This window comes from Taurulus bubalis (assembly GCF_910589615.1).
Source record: "Taurulus bubalis genome assembly, chromosome: 1".
Taxonomy (NCBI): domain Eukaryota; kingdom Metazoa; phylum Chordata; class Actinopteri; order Perciformes; family Cottidae; genus Taurulus; species Taurulus bubalis.
Window position 1 is genome coordinate 534854 of NC_136589.1, and position 25147 is coordinate 560000.

Consider the following 25147-nt stretch of genomic DNA (forward strand, 5'->3'; position numbering starts at 1 on the left):
TGGGTGACCCTCTAATGGGTCTCCCTCCCAATGGGTGCCCCTCCAATGGGTCTGCCTCCCAATCCGTGCCCCTCCAATGGGTCTCCCTCCCAATGGGTGACCCTCCAATGGGTCTCCCTCCCAATGGGTGCCCCTCCAATGGGTCTGCCTCCCAATGCGTGCCCCTCCAATGGGTCTCCCTCCCAATGGGTGACCCTCCAATGGGTGCCCCTCCAATGGGTCTGCCTCCCAATGGGTGCCCCTCCAATGGGTGCCCCTCCCAATGGGTGCCCCTCCAATGGGTCTCCCTCCCAATGGGTGCCCCTTCAATGGGTATCCCTCCCAATATGTGCCCCTCCATTGGGTCTCCCTCTCAATGGGTGCCCCTCCAATGGGTCCCCCTCCAATGGGTCTCCCTCAGATGGGTCCTACCCCCCACCCCGGCCTCCTTAGGGAGACCTGGTGGACAGCAGCCTCATCCAGGCCCTCAGTACAGGTTTGGGTTCAGCAGGTCTAACCCGTCTGATCCAGATCACCACCAGGAGTCCAGAAGACCATGTGATTGGTCAGTCTGTTTCAGCTGAGGGTATATTTTAATATATATATATATATATATATATATATATATATATATATATATATATATATACACATATATATTCACATATCACATCAGTCTGTCATACACCTGCAGGTTATTGATCAGCTGGTTATTGATCAGCTGGTGTTCGTTCTAACACTGAGGATGGAAGGGAGTGGCACGCGCGCACACTGGCCAGTCTCACGGTGGTCACACGTTAACGGTATGTGCGCGTGTGCGTGTGTGTGTGTGTGCGCTTGTGCGCGCGCCCGTGTGTGTGTGCGCGCGTGTGTGTGCGTGAGTGTGTGCGCGTGTCACGGAGATGAACCCGTTCTTACCGGGAGGAAGACTCCGGCTCTGCAGGATGAAGAAGCAGCTGTCTGTCTGAGGCTCGGTTCGGGTTCGGATTCGGGTTCGGGGTTGGCTCGGCTTGGGCTGTCCTGATGATCCAACAGCAGGTCTGTAGACCAGGACCAGAGGCTCAGACCGGAATGAGGCTGGGCTGAGACCCGTCAGAGTTCTGACAGCAGCACGCACTGAGCTTCCGGTGAGCCTTCAGAATAAAACAGCAGCACGCACTGAGCTTCCGGTGATCCTTCAGAATAAAACAGCAGCACGCACTGAGCTTCCGGTGAGCCTTCAGAATAAAACAGCAGCACACACTGAGCTTCCGGTGAGCCTTCAGAATAAACAGCAGCACACACTGAGCTTCCGGTGAGCCTTCAGAATAAAAGTGCTTCCGGTTTATTCCTATGACGATGTGCTTGTTGATCAGGTTTATCAATGACATCGATCATGAAACCAGGGTCAGGATCTGATTGGTTAATACTACAGACACACATCCACTATATTGTCTGTTGACATATTGTCTGTGTCCTTTTAAGCACCAAGCTATTGTTAGGCTTCTGCTCGAAAATGTCATCTCCAAACTAAAAAGGGTGTATCTCTGCAACCACTAGGGCTTATTGAATAATGGTATATAATAAAAGGCACACATGTGAGATTTTGTTCAGATGTGTAAATATCGGTCTATATGTTACTGGTTAAGAGTAAATGAAGATGTTTCAGGTCCGCCTAGAAAAAATCACTTTCAGGATGATTATTTCTTTGAAATGATGCAGCTGTAAGGTCCAACTCTAACCCAAATCATAACTCAATATGTGAACATTCTCTAACCCAAATCATAACTCAATATGTGAACATTCTCTAACCCAAATCATAGCTCAATATGTGAACATTCTCTAACCCAAATCATAGCTTAATATGTGAACATTCTCTAACCCAAATCATAGCTCAATATGTGAACATTCTCTAACCCAAATCATAGCTCAATATGTGAACATTCTCTAACCCAAATCATAACTCAATATGTGAACATTCTCTAACCCAAATCATAACTCAATATGTGAACATTCTCTAACCCAAATCATAACTCAATATGTGAACATTCTCTAACCCAAATCATAGCTTAATATGTGAACATTCTCTAACCCAAATCATAGCTCAATATGTGAACATTCTCTAACCCAAATCATAGCTCAATATGTGAACATTCTCTAACCCAAATCATAACTCAATATGTGAACATTCTCTAACCCAAATCATACACAATATGTGAACATTCTCTAACCCAAATCATAACTCAATATGTGAACATTCTCTAACCCAAATCATAACTCAATATGTGAACATTCTCTAACCCAAATCATAACTCAATATGTGAACATTCTCTAACCCAAATCATAACTCAATATGTGAACATTCTCTAACCCAAATCATAACTCAATATGTGAACATTCTCTAACCCAAATCATAACTCAATATGTGAACATTCTCTAACCCAAATCATACACAATATGTGAACATTCTCTAACCCAAATCATAACTCAATATGTGAACATTCTCTAACCCAAATCATACACAATATGTGAACATTCTCTAACCCAAATCATAACTCAATATGTGAACATTCTCTAACCCAAATCATAGCTCAATATGTGAACATTCTCTAACCCAAATCATAACACAATATGTGAACATTCTCTAACCCAAATCATAGCTTAATATGTGAACATTCTCTAACCCAAATCATAACACAATATGTGAACATTCTCTCTGCAAAGGTTGACTTTGATAGTGGGGGTTTAGAACAGAGAACATTCAGGTGAGATCTCAAATGAGCATTTGGGCACTTGAATTGTATCATGTACCAAACCATATTTCACTTGTTTATTACTAGATGTGTGTCTGTAGTATTGATACTACAGACACACATCTCCTGAGGTCACAAGATGTGTTATCTTCTTGTGGTGAGTTCTGTTTGAAAGACTCAGTGATGAAGTTACATCACCAGCAGGAGGCAGCACAGAGTCTGACTACTGACAGAGAGAGAGAGAGAGAGATGGATAGAGAGAGGGAGAGAGAGAGAGAGACAGAGAGACAGAGAGACAGAGAGAGAGAGACAGAGAGGGAGAGACAGAGAGAGAGAGACAGAGAGAGACAGAGAGAGACACAGAGAGAGAGACAGAGAGAGAGAGAGAGAGAGAGAGAGAGAGAGAGAGAGAGACAGAGAGAGAGAGAGAGAGAGAGAGAGCTCTCTGGTGTCGTGCGACCGTTAAACAAATATGAGAGCTGGAAACCATATAAAGACAAAACACGCTGCTGCAGTGAACACACACACACAAAGAGTGGATTCCCCGGGTAATGCCCTTAATGGGTCGGCTTCAGTGTGTGTGTGTGTGTGTGTGTGTGTGTGTGTGTGTGTGTGTGTGTGTGTGTGTGTGTGTCTCTCTCTCTCTCTCTCTCTGTGTGTGTGTGTGTGTGTGTGTGTTCTTCACATTGTGGGGACTCCTTTTCCCGTTTCAGTGTTTGGACCTGATGTTAGTCTGAGGAGGGAGACATGTACTATTCATGTACTATTCATGTACTATTCATGTACTATTCATGTGCTATTCAAGTGCCATTCATGTGCTACATAAGTACTATTCATGTACTATTCAAGTGCTATTCATGTACTATACAAGTAGTATTCATGTACTATTCATGTACTATTCATGTACTATTCATGTGCTACACAAGTACTATTCATGTACTATACAAGTAGTATTCATGTACTATTCATGTACTATTCAAGTGCTATTCCTGTACTATACAAGTAGTATTCATGTACTATTCATGTACTATTCAAGTGCTATTCATGTACTATACAAGTAGTATTCATGTACTATTCATGTACTATACAAGTGCTATTCATGTACTATACAAGTAGTATTCATGTACTATTCATGTACTATTCAAGTGCTATTCATGTACTATACAAGTGCTATTCATGTACTATACAAGTAGTATTCATGTACTATTCATGTACTATTCATGTACTATACAAGCACTATACAAGTACTATACAAGTACTATACAAGTGCTATTCAAGTACTATACAAGTGCTATTCATGTACTATACAAGTGCTATTCATGTACTATTCATGTACCATTCATGTACTACTCATGTATATTCAAGTACTATTCATGTATATTCAAGTACTATTCATGCACTATACAAGTACTATTCATACACTATACAAGTACTATTCATGCACTATACAAGTACTATTCATGTACTATTTATGTACTATTCCTGTACTATTCAAGTAGTATTCATGTACTTAACAAGTACTATTCATGTACTATTCATGTACCATTCATGTACTATTCATGCACTATACAAGTACTATACAAGTACTATTCATGCACTATACAAGTACTATTCATGTACTATTTATGTACTATTCATGTACTATTCAAGTACTATTCATGCACTTAACAAGTACTATTCATGTACTATTCATGTACCATTCATGTACTATTCATGTACTATACAAGTACTATTTATGCACTATACAAGTACTATTCATGTACTATTCATGTACTATTCATGCACGATACAAGTACTATACAAGTACTATTCATGCACTATACAAGTACTATTCATGTACTATTCATGCACTATACAAGTACTATACAGGTACTATTCATGCACTATACAAGTACTATTCATGTACTATTCATGTACTATACAAGTACTATTCATGTACTATTCATGTACTATTCATGTACTATACATGTACAATACAAGTACTATTCATGCACTATACAAGTACTATACAAGGACTTTTTTAAGGAGAGCTCTCATCCAATCAGATTTCACCTCTGTGTCTCTATGGAAGCAGAGGCCTTTTAGCTGGTCATCTAGATTAAAGTACATGGAGACGTTATCGTGATGTCATAGTCTTCAACCAATCAGATCTTTAGTTTGACGTGCCAGCGGCCGCATGTTGGCACTGGACGTATGTGATTGGTCAGTGGCCCAGCCTGATCATTAACATGCGTGTGATTGGTCAGTGGGGCAGCGTGATCATTAACATGTGTGTGATTGGTCAGTGGGGCAGCCTGATCATTAACATGCGTGTGATTGGTCAGTGGGGCAGCCTGATCATTAACATGCGTGTGATTGGTCAGTGGGGCAGCCTGATCATTAACATGCGTGTGATTGGTCAGTGGGGCAACCTGACTTCTGTCAACGAAAGAAGGAGAAGAACGGGCAGTGTGTGTGTGTGTGTGTGTGTGCGTGTGCGTGTGCGTGTGTGTGCGTGTGTGTGTGCGTGTGTGTGCGTGCCTCTGTGTGTGTGTGCGTGTGTGTGTGTGTGTGTGCGTGTGTGTGCGTGCCTCTGTGTGTGTGCGTGTGTGTGTGTGCGTGTGTTTGCGTGTGTGTGTGTGCGTGCGTGCCTGTGTGTGTGCGTGCCTCTGTGTCTGTGTGCGCGTGCGTGTGTGTGCGTGTGGGTGTGTGCGTGTGTGTGCGTGTGTGTGTGCGTGCGTGTGTGTGTGCGTGCCTCTGTGTGTGTGTGCGTGTGTGTGTGCGTGCATGCGTGTGTGTGTGTGTGCGTGCCTGTGTGCGTGTGTGTTTGTGCGTGTGTGTGCGTGCCTGTGTGTGTTTGTGCGTGTGTGTGTTTGTGCGTGTGTGTGTGTGCGTGCCTGTGTGTGTGTGCCTTTGTGCATGTGTGTGTGCATGTGTGTGTGTGTTTGTGCGCGTGTGTTTGTGCGTGCCTCTGTGTGTGTATGTGTGTGTGTGCGTGCGTGCGTGCGTGTGTGTGTGTGTGCGTGCCTCTGTGTGTGTGTGCGTGTGTGTGTGCATGTGTGTGTGTGTTTGTGCGTGTGTGTTTGTGCGTGTGTGTGCGTGCCTGTGTGTGTGTGTGTGTGTATGTGTGTGTGTGTGTGTGAGTGCGTGTGTGTGTGCGTGCCTGTGTGTGTGTGTGTGTTTGTGCGTGTGTGTGCGTGCCTGTGTGTGTGTGTGTATGTGTGTGTGTGTGTGTGAGTGCGTGTGTGTGTGCGTGCCTGTGTGTGTGTGTACGTGTGCGCGTGTGAGAGAGAGAGAGAGAGAGAGAGAGAGAGAGAGAGAGAGTTTCCAGTCTGATTCTCACTCGTCCTTCTCCTTATATGGAGTTTGGATTTCCTTTTCTCTCCGTCAACATGTCTGTGTGTGTGTGTGTGTGTGTTAACATGTGTGTGTGCATGTGAAGTTACTGTGTGTGTGCGTGTGCATAAACAGGCCTTGTTCTGTGTACATATCAGGAATGCCAGACAGGAGACACATAGCTAATAAACTACAGTTCACACTAGACAGAAGAAGAACTTTGGTTCTCTGTATTCATGTTGGTGAGGTTTAGAGGTTTAGAGGTTTAGAGGTTTAGAGGTTTAGAGGTTTAGAGGTTTAGAGGTTGATGATCAACAGGATCCCAACCGACAGAACCCTGGACCAGAGAACCGAACGCTCTGACGCACTGTGGAGGCCAACCGTAGTCTTTAGGGTGGTGACGTAGAACCAATCAGAGCGTTCCCACACTCCACGGGGTTCCGTGTTCAGAGACGGGTTCCGTGTTTAGAGAAGGGTTCCGTGTTTAGAGAAGGGTTCCGTGTTTACAGAAAGGTTCCGTGTTTACAGAAAGGTTCCGTGTTCAGAGACGGGTTCCGTGTTCAGAGACGGGTTCCGTGTTTACAGAAGGGTTCCGTGTTCAGAGACGGGTTCCGTGTTTACAGAAGGGCTCCGTGTTTACAGAAGGGTTCCGTGTTCAGAGAAGGGTTCCGTGTTTAGAGAAGGGTTCCGTGTTTACAGAAGGGTTCCGTGTTCAGAGACGGGTTCCGTGTTCAGAGACGGGTTCCGTGTTTAGAGAAGGGTTCCGTGTTTACAGAAGGGCTCCGTGTTTACAGAAGGGTTCCGTATTCAGAGAAGGGTTCCGTGTTCAGAGACGGGTTCCGTGTTTACAGAAGGGCTCCGTGTTTACAGAAGGGTTCCGTGTTCAGAGAAGGGTTCCGTGTTTAGAGAAGGGTTCCGTGTTTACAGAAGGGTTCCGTGTTCAGAGACGGGTTCCGTGTTCAGAGACGGGTTCCGTGTTTAGAGAAGGGTTCCGTGTTTACAGAAGGGCTCCGTGTTTACAGAAGGGTTCCGTGTTCAGAGAAGGGTTCCGTGTTTAGAGAAGGGTTCCGTGTTTACAGAAGGGTTCCGTGTTCAGAGACGGGTTCCGTGTTTAGAGAAGGGTTCCGTGTTTACAGAAGGGCTCCGTGTTTACAGAAGGGTTCCGTGTTCAGAGAAGGGTTCCGTGTTTAGAGAAGGGTTCCGTGTTTACAGAAGGGTTCCGTGTTCAGAGAAGGGTTCCGTGTTTACAGAAGGGTTCCGTGTTTAGAGACGGGTTCCGTGTTCAGAGAAGGGTTCCGTGTTTACAGAAGGGTTCTATGTTCAGAGACGGGTTCCGTGTTTAGAGAAGGGTTCCGTGTTTACAGAAGGGTTCCGTGTTTAGAGAAGGGTTCCGTGTTCAGAGACGGGTTCCGTGTTTAGAGAAGGGTTCCGTGTTTAGAGACGGGTTCCGTGTTTAGAGAAGGGTTCCGTGTTTAGAGACGGGTTCCGTGTTCAGAGACGGGTTCCGTGTTCAGAGACGGGTTCCGTGTTTAGAGAAGGGTTCCGTGTTTACAGAAGGGCTCCGTGTTTACAGAAGGGTTCCGTGTTCAGAGAAGGGTTCCGTGTTCAGAGACGGGTTCCGTGTTTACAGAAGGGTTCCGTGTTCAGAGACGGGTTCCGTGTTCAGAGACGGGTTCCGTGTTTAGAGAAGGGTTCCGTGTTTACAGAAGGGCTCCGTGTTTACAGAAGGGTTCCGTGTTCAGAGAAGGGTTCCGTGTTTAGAGAAGGGTTCCGTGTTCAGAGACGGGTTCCGTGTTTAGAGAAGGGCTCCGTGTTTACAGAAGGGTTCCGTGTTCAGAGAAGGGTTCCGTGTTTAGAGAAGGGTTCCGTGTTTACAGAAGGGTTCCGTGTTCAGAGACGGGTTCCGTGTTTAGAGAAGGGTTCCGTGTTTACAGAAGGGCTCCGTGTTTACAGAAGGGTTCCGTGTTCAGAGAAGGGTTCCGTGTTTAGAGAAGGGTTCCGTGTTTACAGAAGGGTTCCGTGTTCAGAGAAGGGTTCCGTGTTTACAGAAGGGTTCCGTGTTTAGAGACGGGTTCCGTGTTCAGAGAAGGGTTCCGTGTTTACAGAAGGGTTCTATGTTCAGAGACGGGTTCCGTGTTTAGAGAAGGGTTCCGTGTTTACAGAAGGGTTCCGTGTTTAGAGAAGGGTTCCGTGTTCAGAGACGGGTTCCGTGTTTAGAGAAGGGTTCCGTGTTTAGAGACGGGTTCCGTGTTTAGAGAAGGGTTCCGTGTTTAGAGACGGGTTCCGTGTTCAGAGACGGGTTCCGTGTTCAGAGACGGGTTCCGTGTTTAGAGAAGGGTTCCGTGTTTACAGAAGGGCTCCGTGTTTACAGAAGGGTTCCGTGTTCAGAGAAGGGTTCCGTGTTCAGAGACGGGTTCCGTGTTTACAGAAGGGTTCCGTGTTCAGAGACGGGTTCCGTGTTCAGAGACGGGTTCCGTGTTTAGAGAAGGGTTCCGTGTTTACAGAAGGGCTCCGTGTTTACAGAAGGGTTCCGTGTTCAGAGAAGGGTTCCGTGTTTAGAGAAGGGTTCCGTGTTTACAGAAGGGTTCCGTGTTCAGAGACGGGTTCCGTGTTTAGAGAAGGGTTCCGTGTTTACAGAAGGGCTCCGTGTTTACAGAAGGGTTCCGTGTTCAGAGAAGGGTTCCGTGTTTAGAGAAGGGTTCCGTGTTTACAGAAGGGTTCCGTGTTCAGAGAAGGGTTCCGTGTTTACAGAAGGGTTCCGTGTTTAGAGACGGGTTCCGTGTTCAGAGAAGGGTTCCGTGTTTACAGAAGGGTTCTATGTTCAGAGACGGGTTCCGTGTTTAGAGAAGGGTTCCGTGTTTACAGAAGGGTTCCGTGTTTACAGAAGGGTTCCGTGTTCAGAGACGGGTTCCGTGTTCAGAGACGGGTTCCGTGTTTAGAGAAGGGTTCCGTGTTTACAGAAGGGCTCCGTGTTTACAGAAGGGTTCCGTGTTCAGAGAAGGGTTCCGTGTTCAGAGACGGGTTCCGTGTTTACAGAAGGGTTCCGTGTTCAGAGACGGGTTCCGTGTTCAGAGACGGGTTCCGTGTTTAGAGAAGGGTTCCGTGTTTACAGAAGGGCTCCGTGTTTACAGAAGGGTTCCGTGTTCAGAGAAGGGTTCCGTGTTTAGAGAAGGGTTCCGTGTTTACAGAAGGGTTCCGTGTTCAGAGACGGGTTCCGTGTTTAGAGAAGGGTTCCGTGTTTACAGAAGGGCTCCGTGTTTACAGAAGGGTTCCGTGTTCAGAGAAGGGTTCCGTGTTTAGAGAAGGGTTCCGTGTTTACAGAAGGGTTCCGTGTTCAGAGAAGGGTTCCGTGTTTACAGAAGGGTTCCGTGTTTAGAGACGGGTTCCGTGTTCAGAGAAGGGTTCCGTGTTTACAGAAGGGTTCTATGTTCAGAGACGGGTTCCGTGTTTAGAGAAGGGTTCCGTGTTTACAGAAGGGTTCCGTGTTTAGAGAAGGGTTCCGTGTTCAGAGACGGGTTCCGTGTTTAGAGAAGGGTTCCGTGTTTAGAGACGGGTTCCGTGTTTAGAGAAGGGTTCCGTGTTTAGAGACGGGTTCCGTGTTTAGAGAAGGGTTCCGTGTTTACAGAAGGGTTCTATGTTCAGAGACGGGTTCCGTGTTTAGAGACGGGTTCCGTGTTTAGAGACGGGTTCTGTGTTTCGAGAAGGGTTCCGTGTTTCGAGACGGGTTCTGTGTTTCGAGAAGGGTTCCGTGTTTAGAGAAGGGTTCCGTGTTCAGAGAAGGGTTCCGTGTTTAGAGAAGGGTTCCGTGTTTAGAGAAGGGTTCCGTGTTCAGAGAAGGGTTACGTGTTTACAGAAGGGTTCCGTGTTTAGAGAAGGGTTCCGTGTTCGTCGCTGTCTGAACACACCTTCAGATGTGCAGGTGAAACACACACATGCTTGTGTCTCGGTCTGATGATGTCACATGTTTACGTTGTACTTTGTTGTCAAGTTGTACTGAACACGCGTGTTATGCATCTCTTCTTCATGTGCTGCAGGCAGACCTCAAGGTCAAAGGTCACCAAGGTCAGAGGAGTGCGTGAGGCTGTTACCATGGCGCTGGAGCTGACCGGTACGAGTGTGTGTGTGTGTGTGTGTGTGTGTGTGTGTGTGTGTGTGTGTGTGTGTGTGTGTGTGTGTGTGTGTGTGTTAGCTGTGGTATTTCCTGTCAGATCTCAAGGGAGATGTTGGAGATGAGATGAGGACAGATTTACTTTGTGCGAGTTCTGCCTCTTTATTTCCTGTGTGTGTGTGTGTGTGTGTGTGTGTGTGTGTGTGTGTGTGTGTGTGTGTGTGTGTGTGTGTGTGTGTGTGTGTGTGTGTGCGGTCATGTTCTGGTTCTTCTTCCACTTGTTGAGTTGATTATCAGGAACTATAGAAGCTAACTATAGCTGCACGCTCCATATTATGAACCCAGCAGAGTGAGTGTGTGTGCGTGCGTGTGCGTGTGTGTGTGCGTGCGTGCGTGAGTGTGAGTGTGTGTGTGTGTGTGTGTGCGTGCATGCGTGCGTCTGTGCGTGCATGCATGCGTGTGTGAGTGTGTGTGTGTGCGTGTGTTACATAATTATTTTCCACAGAGGTTTTCTCCATATAAGCTGTGAGGATCAGGTCTCTGCTACCTGAGATCTAATGTCAGTCACCAAACTGCTTCAAGGTTCCGTCTCATTTAAAAAGAACCACAATAATGACTTCTCTAATATCTATTTAGAATTTATGACATATTCATAATTTACTGTTTTCCTCTAAAACATTCAGCTCCTCAGATGTTTCTGTCCAGGTTCCTCTTTCCAGTCTCATGTTCTAACCTGCTGGAGTCTCAGTGACTGATCCAGGATCAGCTCCGCTCTGCAGGGTCAAAGTTGTTGTGGTCCTCAGGTCGCCCCCCTCCAGGGTCTAAGTTGTTGTGGTCCTCAGGTCGCCCCCCTCCAGGGTCTAAGTTGTTGTGGTCCTCAGGTCGCCCCCCTCCAGGGTCTAAGTTGTTGTGGTCCTCAGGTCGCCCCCCTCCAGGGTCTAAATTGTTGTGGTCCTCGGGTCGCCCCCCTCCAGGGTCTAAGTTGTTGTGGTCCTCAGGTCGCCCCCCCTCCAGGGTCTAAGTTGTTGTGGTCCTCAGGTCGCCCCCCCTCCAGGGTCTAAGTTGTTGTGGTCCTCAGGTCGCCCCCCTCCAGGGTCTAAATTGTTGTGGTCCTCGGGTTGCCCCCCTCCAGGGTCTAAGTTGTTGTGGTCCTCAGGTCGCCCCCCTCCAGGGTCTAAGTTGTTGTGGTCCTCGGGTTGCCCCCCTCCAGGGTCTAAGTTGTTGTGGTCCTCGGGTTGCCCCCCTCCAGGGTCTAAGTTGTTGTGGTCCTCGGGTTGCCCCTTCCAGCCAGGAAGTGACAGCATTGGAGGACTTCCACCTCCTCAGGGAGAAGAACCACTGATCCAGGAGGTTTCCCCCTAGGACACTGGGACCTACAGCTGCCAGGCCTGGAACCAGTACGGACCACATCCAGTCCCAGCTCACTGTGGAGGGTAACTACCAAGTCCTTCCTGAGGAACTGGCTTCTAACTAGTTCACTAATCTCACAGATTGACATCAGTATTAAACATGGACTCCATTCCATATAAATACTGTTAATAGCTAATGTCCGTTAGCTCAGTTAGCTAACATCAGTTAGCTTAGTTAGTTACCCAACAGCTTCACCTACAGAGACGTTTTAGTCAGAAACGCATAGTTTGGTGGGACCCTCCCCCCCCCCCCCCCCCCCCACAGATAAAGGTGTCAGGTGTCATGGTCTCTGTGGCAGAGCCCCAGGACGGCGTCCATCCCTGGTTCATCTCCAAACCCAGACCAGTGAGCGCCTCGGTGGGTCAACACGTCCTCCTGTCCTGCGCCAGTACATCTGGACCAGTGACCTGGACTTCATGAAAGTTAAAAGGTATCATACTGGGGACTACCTGATCACCCTCAGGTGAGAGGAAACACGCTGTATATGTGTATATGTATATTATAGTTAATATGTTGAAGTATTAATGGATGTTTTGTGGACAGAAACATGCTCAAATAATCCTCTATGATCTCCAGTATGAAGTGAGGATTAAAGTCAAACAGGAAACACAAGCCCTCCCCCACCCATGAACCCATCCATAATCTATCATCCTCCTCTTCACATACTGTAGTTTTCCATCGTATTCATCCTGATGGTTTTTACTTGTTCATATTAGGAGATATATAATGAAGAGTTCCCACTGGTCATGGAGGGCATAAACATCATCAAGTATGCTACTAGGTCTCTAAAGACGGCCATAAAAGAGGATCAAGATCCCTGAAAACTGCAAACTTAACCTGGTTGAATTTATACTACCTCAGTTTGACTACACAAGGATACAATTCTTATGTATTGTGTATCACACAGTGTTTAGGGATTAGATACATTTACATTTACTCATGTGGCAGATACGTTTGTCCAAAGTAATGAACAAACGTGACGCTACCAAAGAAAAGCTGTAGGGGACTGAAAAGCTAGTACTAACCTCCCTAGGGTGCTACGAACGTAGAGAGGGCGCTGTAAAGAATATCATAGAGTACTTCTACACTAGGGAGGGTACTGTAAAGAATATCATAGAGTACTTCTACACTAGGGAGGGTACTGTAAAGAGTATCATAGTGTACTTCTACACTAGGGAGGGGACTGTAAAGAGTATCAAGTAGGGTACTTCTACACTAGGGAGGGGACTGTAAAGAATATCATAGAGTACTTCTACACTAGGGAGGGTACTGTAAAGAGTATCATAGAGTACTTCTACACTAGGGAGGGTACTGTAAAGAGTATCATAGAGTACTTACACACTAGGGAGGGTACTGTAAAGAGTATCATAGAGTACTTATACACTAGGGAGGGTACTGTAAAGAGTATCAGGTAGGGTACTTCTACACTAGAGAGGGTACTGTAAAGAGTATCATAGAGTACTTATACACTAGGGAGGGTACTGTAAAGAGTATCAGGTAGAGTACTTATACACTAGGGAGGGTACTGTAAAGAGTATCAGGTAGTGTGACTCCCTCCCAAGCACAGTAAGACAGCAATGGTTTTTGATACGGGTTTTTAATGGAATCTTCATCTCCAACTCGAACCGTGAAACTGTACAATACAGGGCATCCAAACACACACACACATCACAGCATCAACAACAAACATAGTGCAAGTACACAACCAAAGACACAATACCTCGTTGGCTGCGTGCTCAAACAAAGGGAATCCTCTGAACCTCCTTCACATTAGTTGTTGAGATGTCTGCTTGACGGCGTGCAAAGCGTGTGCCGCTACCGAGGCTCACAGCACCGTGAGCACACCGGTATGGTGTGTTCAGGTACCCCTAGAAAAACCCTGTGAGCTCTACCTCGCCACTCAGCTGATGTTTCAAAATAAAAGTCTTTCCTGCAGTCACCCAGTGATGCTATACAAATACAAAATATACAAAAATTAAAAACCGTTACAAAATATTACACCAACATAGTGCAACAGTTACAGGTAGACAGCTACACTAGGGAGGGTACTGTAAAGAATATCATAGGGTACTAGGACACTAGGGAGGGTACTGTAAAGAATATCATAGGGTACTAGGACACTAGGGAGGGTACTGTAAAGAATATCATAGGGTACTAGGACACTAGGGAGGGGACTGTAAAGAATATCATAGGGTACTAGGACACTAGGGAGGGTACTGTAAAGAATATCATAGGGTACTAGGACACTAGGGAGGGGACTGTAAAGAGTAGGGTAGAGTACTAGGAAACACAAAGGTAGGAAACAGGTCATATTTTGGGTTCTCGAGTACCAGAGAGATGACTACAGCAGTAGCTATCAGGACCTTTGAGTATCTAGTATTGTTTTAAAATGGAGTTCAGTGTGAAGTCAGAACTGAATTTGAGCAAAGTGTTGAACCTGTCTGTGTGTCAGGAACAATGTTGGGGAGTACTGGGGCCTGTCTGTCTGTTTCTGGTGGAGGGACAGACAGGACCAGAGGACGAGCTGAGGCCTGTCTGTCTGTCTCTGGTGGAGGGACAGACAGGACCAGAGGACGAGCTGAGGCCTGTCTGTCTGTCTCTGGTGGAGGGACAGACAGGACCAGAGGACGAGCTGAGGCCTGTCTGTCTGTCTCTGGTGGAGGGACAGACAGGACGAGCTGGAGGAGACAACAGGTGAGACTGTCTGTTCCCATTGGGACCAGCATGGTGGTTCCATTGGGACCAGCATGGTGGTTCCATTGGGACCAGCATGGTGGTTCCATTGGGACCAGCATGGTGCTTCCTGTTCCCATTGGGACCAGCATGGTGCCTTCTGTTCGCATTGGGACCAGCATGGTGGTTCCTGTTTGCATTGGGACCAGCATGGTGGTTCCTGTTCGCATTGGGACCAGCATGGTGGTTCCTGTTCCCATTGGGACTAGCATAGTGGTTCCATTGGGACCAGCATGGTGCTTCCAATGGGACCAGCATGGTGGTCCCTGTTCGCATTGGGACCAGCATGGTGCCTCCAATGGGAACAGACAGTCTCACCTGTTGTCTCCTCCAGCTCGTCCTGTCTGTCCCTCCACCAGAGACAGACAGACAGGCCTCAGCTCGTCCTCTCTGTCTGTCTGTCTGTCTGTCTGTCTGTCTGTCTGTCTGTCTGTCTGTCTGTCTCTCTCCCCCTGTCTGTCCTACATCCACAGATTCCCATAAAGCTTCTCTAATCCGTCCATATCATCCAAACCAATCAGAGACAGTATTTCCTCTCTCACTCCCAGCTGGTCGAAACTGTTTACACTGTGTGTGTGTGTGTGTGTGTGTGTGTGTGTGTGTGTGTGTGTGTGTGTGCGTGTGTGTGTGTGTGTGTGTGTTTCAGGCCGTTCTGGGTGTATGCCCATTTAAGGGCAGTCGAGTCACTTGTGATGTAACATGGACATTTTGAGTCGAGGTCCACTTCCTCCTCCTCCACACACACACACATACACACACACACGCACACACATGCACACGCACAAGCACACGCACACACACACAGCTGAAGGGGCGGGGCCTGCAGAGGGCTTTAACCCCGCTCTGTTTATTCCCCCCTCTCTCTCTCTCCATCTGTCTCTGTGCTCCAGACCTGCAGCAGGAGGAAGAGGAGGAGGAAGAGGAGGAGGAGGAGGAGGAGCAGCTGGTGGACTGTGGTGCTGGGAGGAGGTTCCAGAGGAGGAGGCGCGGGGCAGAGGAGCAGCAGCAGTGTCCCTGCTGTCAGTCGGCAGTGGCAGGAGGCCAATTAGGAGCAGAAGGAGAACCTGGAACTCCTGCACCTGCACGAGGAAGAGGAGGAGAAGAAGAAGAGGAGGAGGAGCCCTCCTCTAGCGCTGCTGGACACCAGGGAGGCGAGAGGAGAAGGAGGCGCAGCAGCTTCTGGGACGCCGAGCAGCGAACGCCACCGCCAGCCGGGAAGAGGAGAGGGAGGCCGCTGCCAGGAGATGGATTTTAAGGCCAACCTCAAGGGCGTCAAGGCCAAGATGGAGGAGGACCGCAAGGGCAGCGCCCCGCAGCAGGTCGACTTCCGCGCCGTGTTGGCCAAGAAGGGCGCCGGCGGCAACAAACCCGCAGAGACGCCCGGGAAGAACGCCGGCGCCGACTTTCGCTCCGTCCTCGCCAACAAGAAGAAGCCGGCGAGCCCCGAGAAGAACGGGGAGAGCGAGGCTGCCACAGAGAACCACTGCGTGGACGGAGGGATTAATGAGAAGAAGAGTGGAGGAGGAGGAGGAGGAGGAGGAGCAGCAGGAGCAGCAGGAGCAGCAGGAGCAGCAGGAGCAGCAGGAGCAGCAGGAGCAGCAGGAGCAGCAGGAGCAGCAGGAGCAGCGGCCCCGGGGTTCCTGGAGAAGCTGAGCGACGTGACGGTGCTAGACGGCCGGCGGCTCCGCCTGCAGTGCCGCCTCGGAGCCTCGGAGCCTGCAGCCGTCACCTGGACGCTGGACGGGAAGGTCATCAAGTCGTCCAAGTTCATCGTGCTCGCCAACGAAGGTCAGAGGTCACACACACACACACACACACACACACACACACACACACACACACACACACACACACACACACACACACAAACTGAATAAAGTTGAGTTAAACCAACTGTTGATGCAGCTCAGAGGCTTCAGACTATTAATAGAAAGCAGAAACAACAGGATGTGTGACAAAGCCAACAGACTATTGTTGGTATTTAATAGTGAACAGATCATTTTACACACACACACACACACACACGCACACACACACACACACACACACACACACACACACACACACACACACACACACACAAACACTACGACAGTGATTCAGAATTTCAATTCTTAATCATTTGGTTTATAAAAGATTAGAACAAATACTTTAAAATGGTAGAATAAGACTCGTGGGTCATGAGTATTTAAACATGTAATAAATGGTTTATTACTTAGGTTGATGTGTTATAATCGGATATTAGGACATTGTTTAGTTGTTTACATACAGCATGTATTGATGAGCACAGCAGCGTTATAAACTAGTAACTACATGTTTATACGGGACGGATGTGGACGTTTATTCATATAGACCCAATAATAAAAGTAATAATAGTTAAAGTGTTCGAAGAAGCAGCTTTAAAACAATCCGCTCATCGTTTCCTGGTTCGTCGTCCGCGGTCTGATGATGTCACAGTGATGTCATCAGACTGCACAGTACAGTGTGTAAGAAACTGGAGGTGTGGGATTTGTTAAGCACACACTATCAATGTGCATCATGGGAAATGGTGTCAATAATCAATAAGGAGAAAGGGAGAAGAACACATATTTATTGAAGTATGACGAGTCCAGAACACACAAAAGGTCCCTGAAGGCATCGTATCCATCATCCAATCACAGCTGATCAGAATGAATCATTACGATCAATGCGAACGTTCAACCAATCACAGGCCGGTAAAGCTCCACGCTGACCTTTGACCTTTGACCTTTTGTTGGTTTACAGGTCAGTGGCTCAACGAGGAATCATAACATTGTGTTTAAATATAACTTGAGTATCAGATTATCTCTGACAGACTGAGAGAGTGAGAGAGAGTGAGACAGTGAGAGAGTCAGTGAGAGAGAGAGTGAGACAGTGGGAGAGAGAGAGTGAGAGAGTAAGGGAGAGAGAGTGAGACAGTGAGGGAGTGAGTGAGACAGTGAGAGAGTGAGAGTCAGTGAGAGAGTGAGACAGTGAGAGAGTGAGAGAGAGAGTGAGACAGTGAGAGAGAGAGAGAGAGAGTAAGGGAGAGAGACAGTGAGAGAGTGAGGGAGTGAGTGAGACAGTGAGAGAGTGAGGGAGTGAGTGAGACAGTGAGAGAGTGAGTGAGACAGTGAGAGAGACAGTGAGAGAGTAAGGGAGTGAGAGAGTTTACGAGTGAGAGAGTAAGGGAGTGAGACAGTGAGAGAGTGAGTGAGACAGTGAGAGAGTAAGGAAGTGAGAAAGTTTACGAGTGAGAGAGTAAGGGAGTGAGACAGTGAGAGAGTGAGACAGTGAGAGAGTGAGACAGTTAGAGAGACAGTGAGAGAGTAAGGGAGTGAGAGAGTTTACGAGTGAGAGAGTAAGGGAGTGAGACAGTGAGAGAGTGAGACAGTTAGAGAGTGAGACAGTGAGAGAGTAAGGGAGTGAGACAGTTAGAGAGTGAGACAGTGAGAGAGTAAGGGAGTGAGACAGTGAGAGAGTGAGACAGTGAGAGAGTAAGGGAGTGAGACAGTGAGAGAGTGAGAGAGTAAGGGAGTGAGACAGTGAGAGAGTAAGGGAGTGAGACAGTGAGAGAGTAAGGGAGTGAGAGAGTGAGAGAGTAAGGGAGTGAGACAGTGAGAGAGTGAGACAGTTAGAGAGTGAGACAGTGAGAGAGTGAGACAGTTAGAGAGTGAGACAGTGAGAGAGTAAGGGAGTGAGACAGTTAGAGAGTGAGACAGTGAGAGAGTAAGGGAGTGAGACAGTGAGAGAGTGAGACAGTGAGAGAGTAAGGGAGTGAGACAGTGAGAGAGTGAGAGAGTAAGGGAGTGAGAGAGTAAGGGAGTGAGACAGTGAGACAGTTAGAGAGTGAGACAGTGAGAGAGTGAGACAGTTAGAGAGTGAGACAGTGAGAGAGTGAGAGAGTAAGGGAGTGAGAGAGTGAGAGAGTGAGACAGTTAGAGAGTGAGACAGTGAGAGAGTGAGACAGTTAGAGAGTGAGACAGTGAGAGAGTGAGACAGTTAGAGAGTGAGACAGTGAGAGAGTAAGGGAGTGAGAGAGTTTAAGAGTGAGACAGTGAGAGCGTGAGAGAGTAAGGGAGTGAGTGAGACAGTAACTAAGGATACGATAAAAGAATAAAACTGAACTTATAAACAGTAACTGAGACCAGTGAAGTGTGTGTGTGTGTGTGTGTGTGTGTGTGTGTGTGTGTGTGCGCGTGTGTGTGTGTGAGTGCGTGCGTTTGTGTGTATCACTGAGACGACAGCTGTAGACATCAACACGTCAATATCAATACTTGTTACGTTTTATTAGTACTTTTACTTTATTGCACATTGTATAGTGATATTATACTATAGTATGTTGTGTTGTATTATTGTAGGTTAAATAATAATAATAAGTAATTATGGAGTCGGGGATAATATTAAATATAAGTTGCTCCTACTGTTACGGTATGTAACACACACGTTTCCTTCTGTGGTATTTTATGAGCATACATAAATATATCATGAACATATTCATGCTCTGGGGCTGCGGTTAGTTATCATAAATGTAATAATCTCAAATGTATTTCTCTGAATAGTACCCTCCCACATATTTTCGAACCTACAATGGCCATAATAATACGCCTTAAATATTGTATTATAGTACTTTGAGTGTTCGGAAAATTACATTTTAGAAAAGTACATTTTATTGACCATTTATTATATTATATTGTATCCTTTTATTTGAAATCCTTTCTATCATATTATATGGAATCCATTGGCATGGTTTCATATGGCAATAACGTGTGTTATAACGTGTATAAAGTGCATCACAACGTGCGTCATAACGTGTGTTATAACGTGTATAACGTGCGTCATAACATGTGTCATAACATGTGTCATAACATGTCATATCGTGTGTTATAACGTGTGTTATAACGTGTGTTATAATGTGTCTACTGTGTTATATAATTGTTATAACCTGCATTTAACGTGTGTTATAACATGTTATAATGTGTGTTATAACGTGTGTTAAAATGTGTATACTGTGTGTTATAACGTGTGTGTTATAACGTCTGTTATAACGTGTGTTATTACCTGTCTGTTATAACGTCTGTTATAACGTCTGTTATGACGTCTGTTATAACGTGTGTTATAACGTGTATACTGTGTGTTATAACGTGTGTGTTATAATGTGTGTGCTATAACCTGTGTGTTATAACCTGTGTGTTATAACCTGTGTGTTATAACGTGTGTTATAACGTGTATACTGTGTTATAACCTGTGTTATAACGTGTGTCATAACGTGTACTGTGTGTTATAACGTGTGTTATAACCTCTGTTATAACGTGTGTTATAACCTGTGTTTTAACGTGCGTTATAATGTGTGTTATAACCTGTGTTTTAACGTGTGTTATAACCTGTGTTATAACCTGTGTTATAACATGTGTCATAACGTGTACTATGTGTTATGACGTGTGTTATAACGTGTGTTATAACCTGTTATAACCTGTGTTTTAACGTGTGTTATAACGTGTGTTATAACCTGTTATAAAGTGTGTTATAACCTGTGTTGCAGGCGGGTTGTGCTCCCTGACGATAGACAAAGCTCTGCCAGAGGACGAGGGAACGTACACATGTAGAGCGGAGAACCCGGCAGGCCGAGACCAATGTTCCTGTATGGTTCTAGTAGACGGTGAGAACTCCTTCTCTTCCTCCTCCTCTTCCTCCTGTTTTATTTTGAAAAGCCAGATGTTTTAGTTCTTAAACTCAACAAAGTGAGAGAGTTTCTATCTGTAGATGTTAAACTGTCTTTCTCTCTCTCCCTCTCTCTCTCTCTACCTCTACTTCTCTCTCTCCCTCTCTCTCTCTCCCTCTCTCTCTCTACCTCTACTTCTCTCTCTCCCTCTCTCTCTCTCCCTCTCTCTCTCTACCTCTACTTCTCTCTCTCCCTCTCTCTCTCTCCCTCTCTCTCTCTACCTCTACTTCTCTCTCTCCCTCTCTCTCTCTCCCTCTCTCTCTCTACCTCTACTTCTCTCTCTCTCCCTGTGTGTCTCTCTCTCTACCTCTCTCTCTACCTCTACTTCTCTCTCTCTCTCTCTCTACCTCTACTTCTCTCTCTCCCTCTCTGTCTCTCTCTCTCCCTCTCTCTCTCTCTCCCTCTCTCTCTCTCCCTCTCTCTCTCTACCTCTACTTCTCTCTCTCCCTCTCTCTCTCTCCCTCTCTCTCTCTACCTCTACTTCTCTCTCTCCCTCTCTCTCTCTCCCTCTCTCTCTCTACCTCTACTTCTCTCTCTCCCTCTCTGTCTCTCTCTCTACCTCTACTTCTCTCTCTACCTCTCTCTCTCTCTCTCTCTCTGTCTCTCTACCTCTACTTCTCTCTCTCACTGTCTGTCTGTCTGTCTCTCTCTACCTCTCTCTCCGTACCTCCTTCTTTCTCTCTCTCTCTGTCTCTCTCTCTCCATCTCTCTCTACCTCTCTCCATCTCTCTCCATCTCTCCATCTCTCTCTCTCTACCTCCTTCTCTCTCTCGCTCTTTCTCTCTCCATCTCTCTCTCTACCTCCTTCGCTCTCTTCATCCATCTCTCCATCTCTCCATCTCTCCATCTCTCTCTCTCTCTCTTCAGATCCAACAGAAAACTCTCCGGCTGACAAGAAGTCCAAGAAGACGACTCCGACCTCAGAGAGTGAGTTTCCAAAATATGCAGCAGCTTCTTTCCTTTTGTCCCAATAAGGAGCTGAATACTGGGGGCACTGGTACCCACCCACCCACCGTCACAGACACTCACACACACACACACACAGAGACGCACACACGCACACAGAGACGCACACAGAGACACACACACACACAGAGACGCACACAGAGACACACACACACACACACAGAGACGCGCACACACACACACACACACACACACACACACACACACACACACACACACACACACACACACACACACACACACACACACACATTTCTATTTTAAAGTGTCTCTGTCAGGTTTTATCCAGCGCTCTCTTCTTCACTTCAAGACCACGTTTCCCATCAGCCTCACTGTTTCCTGAACCCTGTGAGACTATAAACATTTCCCATCAGCCTTTAGTGGCTCCATCTCTCTCTCTCTCTCTCTCTCTCTCTATCTATATATCTCTCTCTCTATCTCTCTCTATATCTCTATCTCTCTCTTTCTCTCTCTCTCTCTCTCTCTCTCTCTCTGTCTTTGTCTGTCAGTCAGCTCAGGACTGAATGCTCTCTTCTGGTCTTTGTGTTTAGCTAGGCTAACGATGTCCTGGTACTGTTAATTCAATTCAATTCAATTTATTTTATATAGCCCAACATCACAAATACAAGTTTGCCTCGGAGGGCTTTACAATCTGTAACATGACATCCCTGTCCCGGGACCTCACATCGGATCAGGAAAAACTCCCCAATAAAGATAGTAAAAACCCTTTCACAGGGAAAACAGGGGAAGAAACCTGAGGGAGAGCAACAGAGGAGGATCCCTCTCCCCGGATGTACAGAAGCAATAGATGTCATGTGACCAGAATGAATAACGTAACGGAGTTACAGCACATTACATGAATGTGACAGAAATGATTCATATAATGAGTAGTATGCATGGTCCATGATCCAGATAGCCACGACCCATTAAGCAGAAGGAGGTAGATTGGAGGGGCATCAGCAGGTCCATGGCAGCAGGCAGGACCGGTTCCATCAGCAGGGCCATGGCAGCAGGCAGGACTTGTTCCATCAGCAGGGCCATGACAGCAGGCAGGACCGGTTCCAGGCAGCCATGAAGCCATGGAAAAAGAAAGTAGAGTTAGTAATGTGCATTGAAGAGACAATAATTTATCCAGAAGGAGATAAAGAAGAGGAGAAGAGGAGAGGAGGAGTGAAAGAGGAAGAGAAGAAGAGATGAGGAGAAGAGGAGCTCAGTGTATCCTAAGATGTCCCCCAGCAGTCTAGGCCTATAGCAGCATATCTAGGGGCTGGACCAGGGCAAACCTGAGCCAGCCCTAACTATAAGCCTGAAACAGCCCTAACTATAAGCGCCATCAAAGAGGAAAGTCTTAAGTCTACTCTTAAATGAGGTGACTGTCTGCCCTACGGACTGAAAGTGGAAGCTGATTCCACAGAAGAGGAGCCCGATAACTGAAAGCTCTAGCCCCCAATCTACTTTTTAACACTCTGGGAACCACAAGTAACCCTGCATTCAGTGAGCGTAATGCTCTCGTGGGGTAATATGGCACTATAAGGTCCTTAAGATATGATGGTGCATCACCAGTTAAGGCTTTGTAGGTAAGGAGAAGGATTTTAAATATGATTCTCAATCTTACAGGAAGCCAGTGGAGAGCAGCTAGTACAGGAGTAATGTGATCTCTCTTCCGCGTCCTCGTTAGTACACGAGCTGCAGCATTCTGGATCAGTTGGAGAGATCCAAGGGATTTACCGGAGCAGCCTGATAATACGGAGTTACAGTAATCCAGTCTTGAGGTAACAAATGCGTGGATCAATGTCTCAGCATCGCGTTGAGACAGGATGTGCCGGATCTTTGAGATGTTCCGTAGGTGAAAAAAGGCGGTCCTTGAGATCTGTTTCACGTGAGAGCCAAAGGACAGGTCCTGGTCAAAAATAACTCTGAGATTCCTTACGGTGGTGGTAGCTGCCAGAGCGATGCCACCCAGAGAAACCATATCATCAGATACTTGATTTCTGAGGTGTTCTGGGCCGAGTAAAATAACTTCAGTCTTGTCCGAGTTCAGCAGCAGGAAGTTGCAGGTCATCCAGGTTTTGATGTCTTTAAGACACGCTTGAAGTTTAGCGACCTGGTGGGTTTCATCTGGCTTGATCGACAGATATAGTTGAGTATCATCGGCATAACAGTGAAAGTTTAGTGTTTAACTGTTAGTTAAGTTAGCTGTTCTTCTGGTCTTTGTGCGAAGTTAGGCTAACCTTTTGAAACTACACTGACAGAAAACAGAATAAAATGCTTCTTGTTCTTCTACTTCTTCTGCTTCTTTTGCTTCTTGTTCTTCTGCTTCTTTTGCTTCTTGTTCTTCTTGTTCTTGTTCTTCTTGTTATTGTTCCTCTTGTTCTTCTTGTTCTTTACTTATTGTTCTTCTGCTTCTTGTTCTTGTTCTTCTTCTTGTTCTTCTGCTTCTTGTTCTTGTTATTCTTGTTATTCTTGTTCTTGTTATTCTTGTTTTTGTTCTTCTTGTTCTTCTGCTTCTTTTGCTTCTTGTTCTTCTGCTTCTTGTTCTTGTTCTTCTTGTTCTTCTGCTTCTTTTGCTTCTTGTTCTTCTTGTTCTTGTTCTTCTTGTTATTGTTCCTCTTGTTCTTCTTGTTCTTTACTTATTGTTCTTCTGCTTCTTGTTCTTGTTCTTCTTCTTGTTCTTCTGCTTCTTGTTCTTGTTATTCTTGTTATTCTTGTTCTTGTTATTCTTGTTTTTGTTCTTCTTGTTCTTCTGCTTCTTTTGCTTCTTGTTCTTCTGCTTCTTGTTCTTGTTCTTCTTGTTCTTGTTTTTGTTCTTCTTGTTCTTCTGCTTCTTTTGCTTCTTGTTCTTCTGCTTCTTGTTCGTGTTCTTCTAGTTATTGTTCCTGTTGTTCTTATTCTTTACTTCTTGTTCTTCTGCTTCTTGTTCTTCTTCTTGTTCTTCTGCTTCTTGTTATTGTTCTTCTGCTTCTTGTTCTTCTGCTTCTTGTTCTTGTTCTGCTTCTTGTTCTTGTTCTTCTTCTTCTGCTTCTTGTTATTGTTCTTCTGCTTCTTGTTCTTCTGCTTCTTGTTCTTCTTCTTCTTGATCTTCTTGTTCTTGTTCTTCTTGTTCTTCTTGTTCTTCTGCTTTTTGTTCTTCTTGTTCTTCTGCTTCTTGTTCTTCTTGTTCTTCTGCTTCTTGTTCTTCTTGTTCTTCTGCTTCTTTTGCTTCTTTTTCTCCTTGTTCTTGTTCTTCTGCTTCTTGTTCTACTTCTTGTTCTTCTGCTTCTTCTGCTTCTGCGTCTTTTGCTTCTTCTGCTTCTTGTTCCTGTTCTTCTGCTTCTTGTTATTGTTCTTCTGCTTCTTGTTGTTCTTGTTGTTCTTGTTCTTTTTTTACTTCTTGTTCTTCTAATTCTTGTTCTACTTCTTGTTCTTCTGCTTCTTCTGCTTCTTGTTCTTCTTCTTGTTCTTCTGCTTCTGCGTCTTCTGCTTCTTGTTCTTCTTCTTGTTCTTCTGCTTCTTGTTCTTCTGCTTCTTGTTCTTGTGCTTCTTGTTCTTGTGCTTCTGCTTCTTGTGCTTCTTGTGCTTCTGCTTCTTGTGCTTCTTGTTCTTGTTCTTGTTCTTCTGCTTCTTGTTGTTCTTCTGCTTCTTGTTCTTCTGCTTCTTGTTCTTCTGCTTCTTCTTGTTCTTCTGCTTCTTCTTGTTCTTCTGCTTCTTCTTGTTCTTCTGCTTCTTGTTCTTCTTCTGCTTCTTGTTCTTCTTCTGCTTCTTGTTCTTGTTCTGCTTCTTGTTCTTCTTCTGCTTCTTGTTCTTCTTCTGCTTCTTGTTCTTCTTGTTCTTCTGCTTCTTGTTCTTCTTGTTCTTCTTGTTCTTCTTGTTCTTCTTGTTCTTCTGCTTCTTGTTCTTCTGCTTCTTGTTCTTCTTGTTCTTCTTGTTCTTCTTGTTCTTCTTGTTCTTCTGCTTCTTGTTCTTCTGCTTCTTCTTGTTCTTCTGCTTCTTGTTCTTCTGCTTCTTCTTGTTCTTCTGCTTCTTGTTCTTCTTCTGCTTCTTGTTCTTCTTCTGCTTCTTGTTCTTCTTGTTCTTCTGCTTCTTGTTCTTCTTCTTGTTCTTCTTGTTCTTCTTGTTCTTCTGCTTCTTGTTCTTCTGCTTCTTGTTCTTCCTGTTCTTCCTGTTCTTCATGTTCTTGTTCTTCTGCTTCTGCTTCTTTTGCTTCTT

General features: G+C 45.9%; 1 protein-coding gene across 1 annotated transcript in view; it reads left to right on the forward strand.

Annotated features, from left to right (window-relative positions):
* Positions 1 to 30: 30 nt before the first annotated feature.
* LOC306741957 (myosin light chain kinase, smooth muscle-like) overlaps positions 31 to 25147 on the forward strand; it is a gene marked incomplete at both ends in the record, with an annotated part of 47088 nt that continues 21971 nt past the window's right edge. The window contains 12 exon segments of the mRNA XM_079224291.1: positions 31 to 312; positions 433 to 548; positions 11422 to 11468; positions 11471 to 11493; positions 11497 to 11547; positions 11809 to 11946; positions 15205 to 15226; positions 15229 to 15323; positions 15327 to 15812; positions 15882 to 16065; positions 19817 to 19933; positions 20864 to 20923. Of these exon segments, the coding sequence (XP_079080417.1) occupies positions 31 to 312; positions 433 to 548; positions 11422 to 11468; positions 11471 to 11493; positions 11497 to 11547; positions 11809 to 11946; positions 15205 to 15226; positions 15229 to 15323; positions 15327 to 15812; positions 15882 to 16065; positions 19817 to 19933; positions 20864 to 20923 (1621 nt within the window).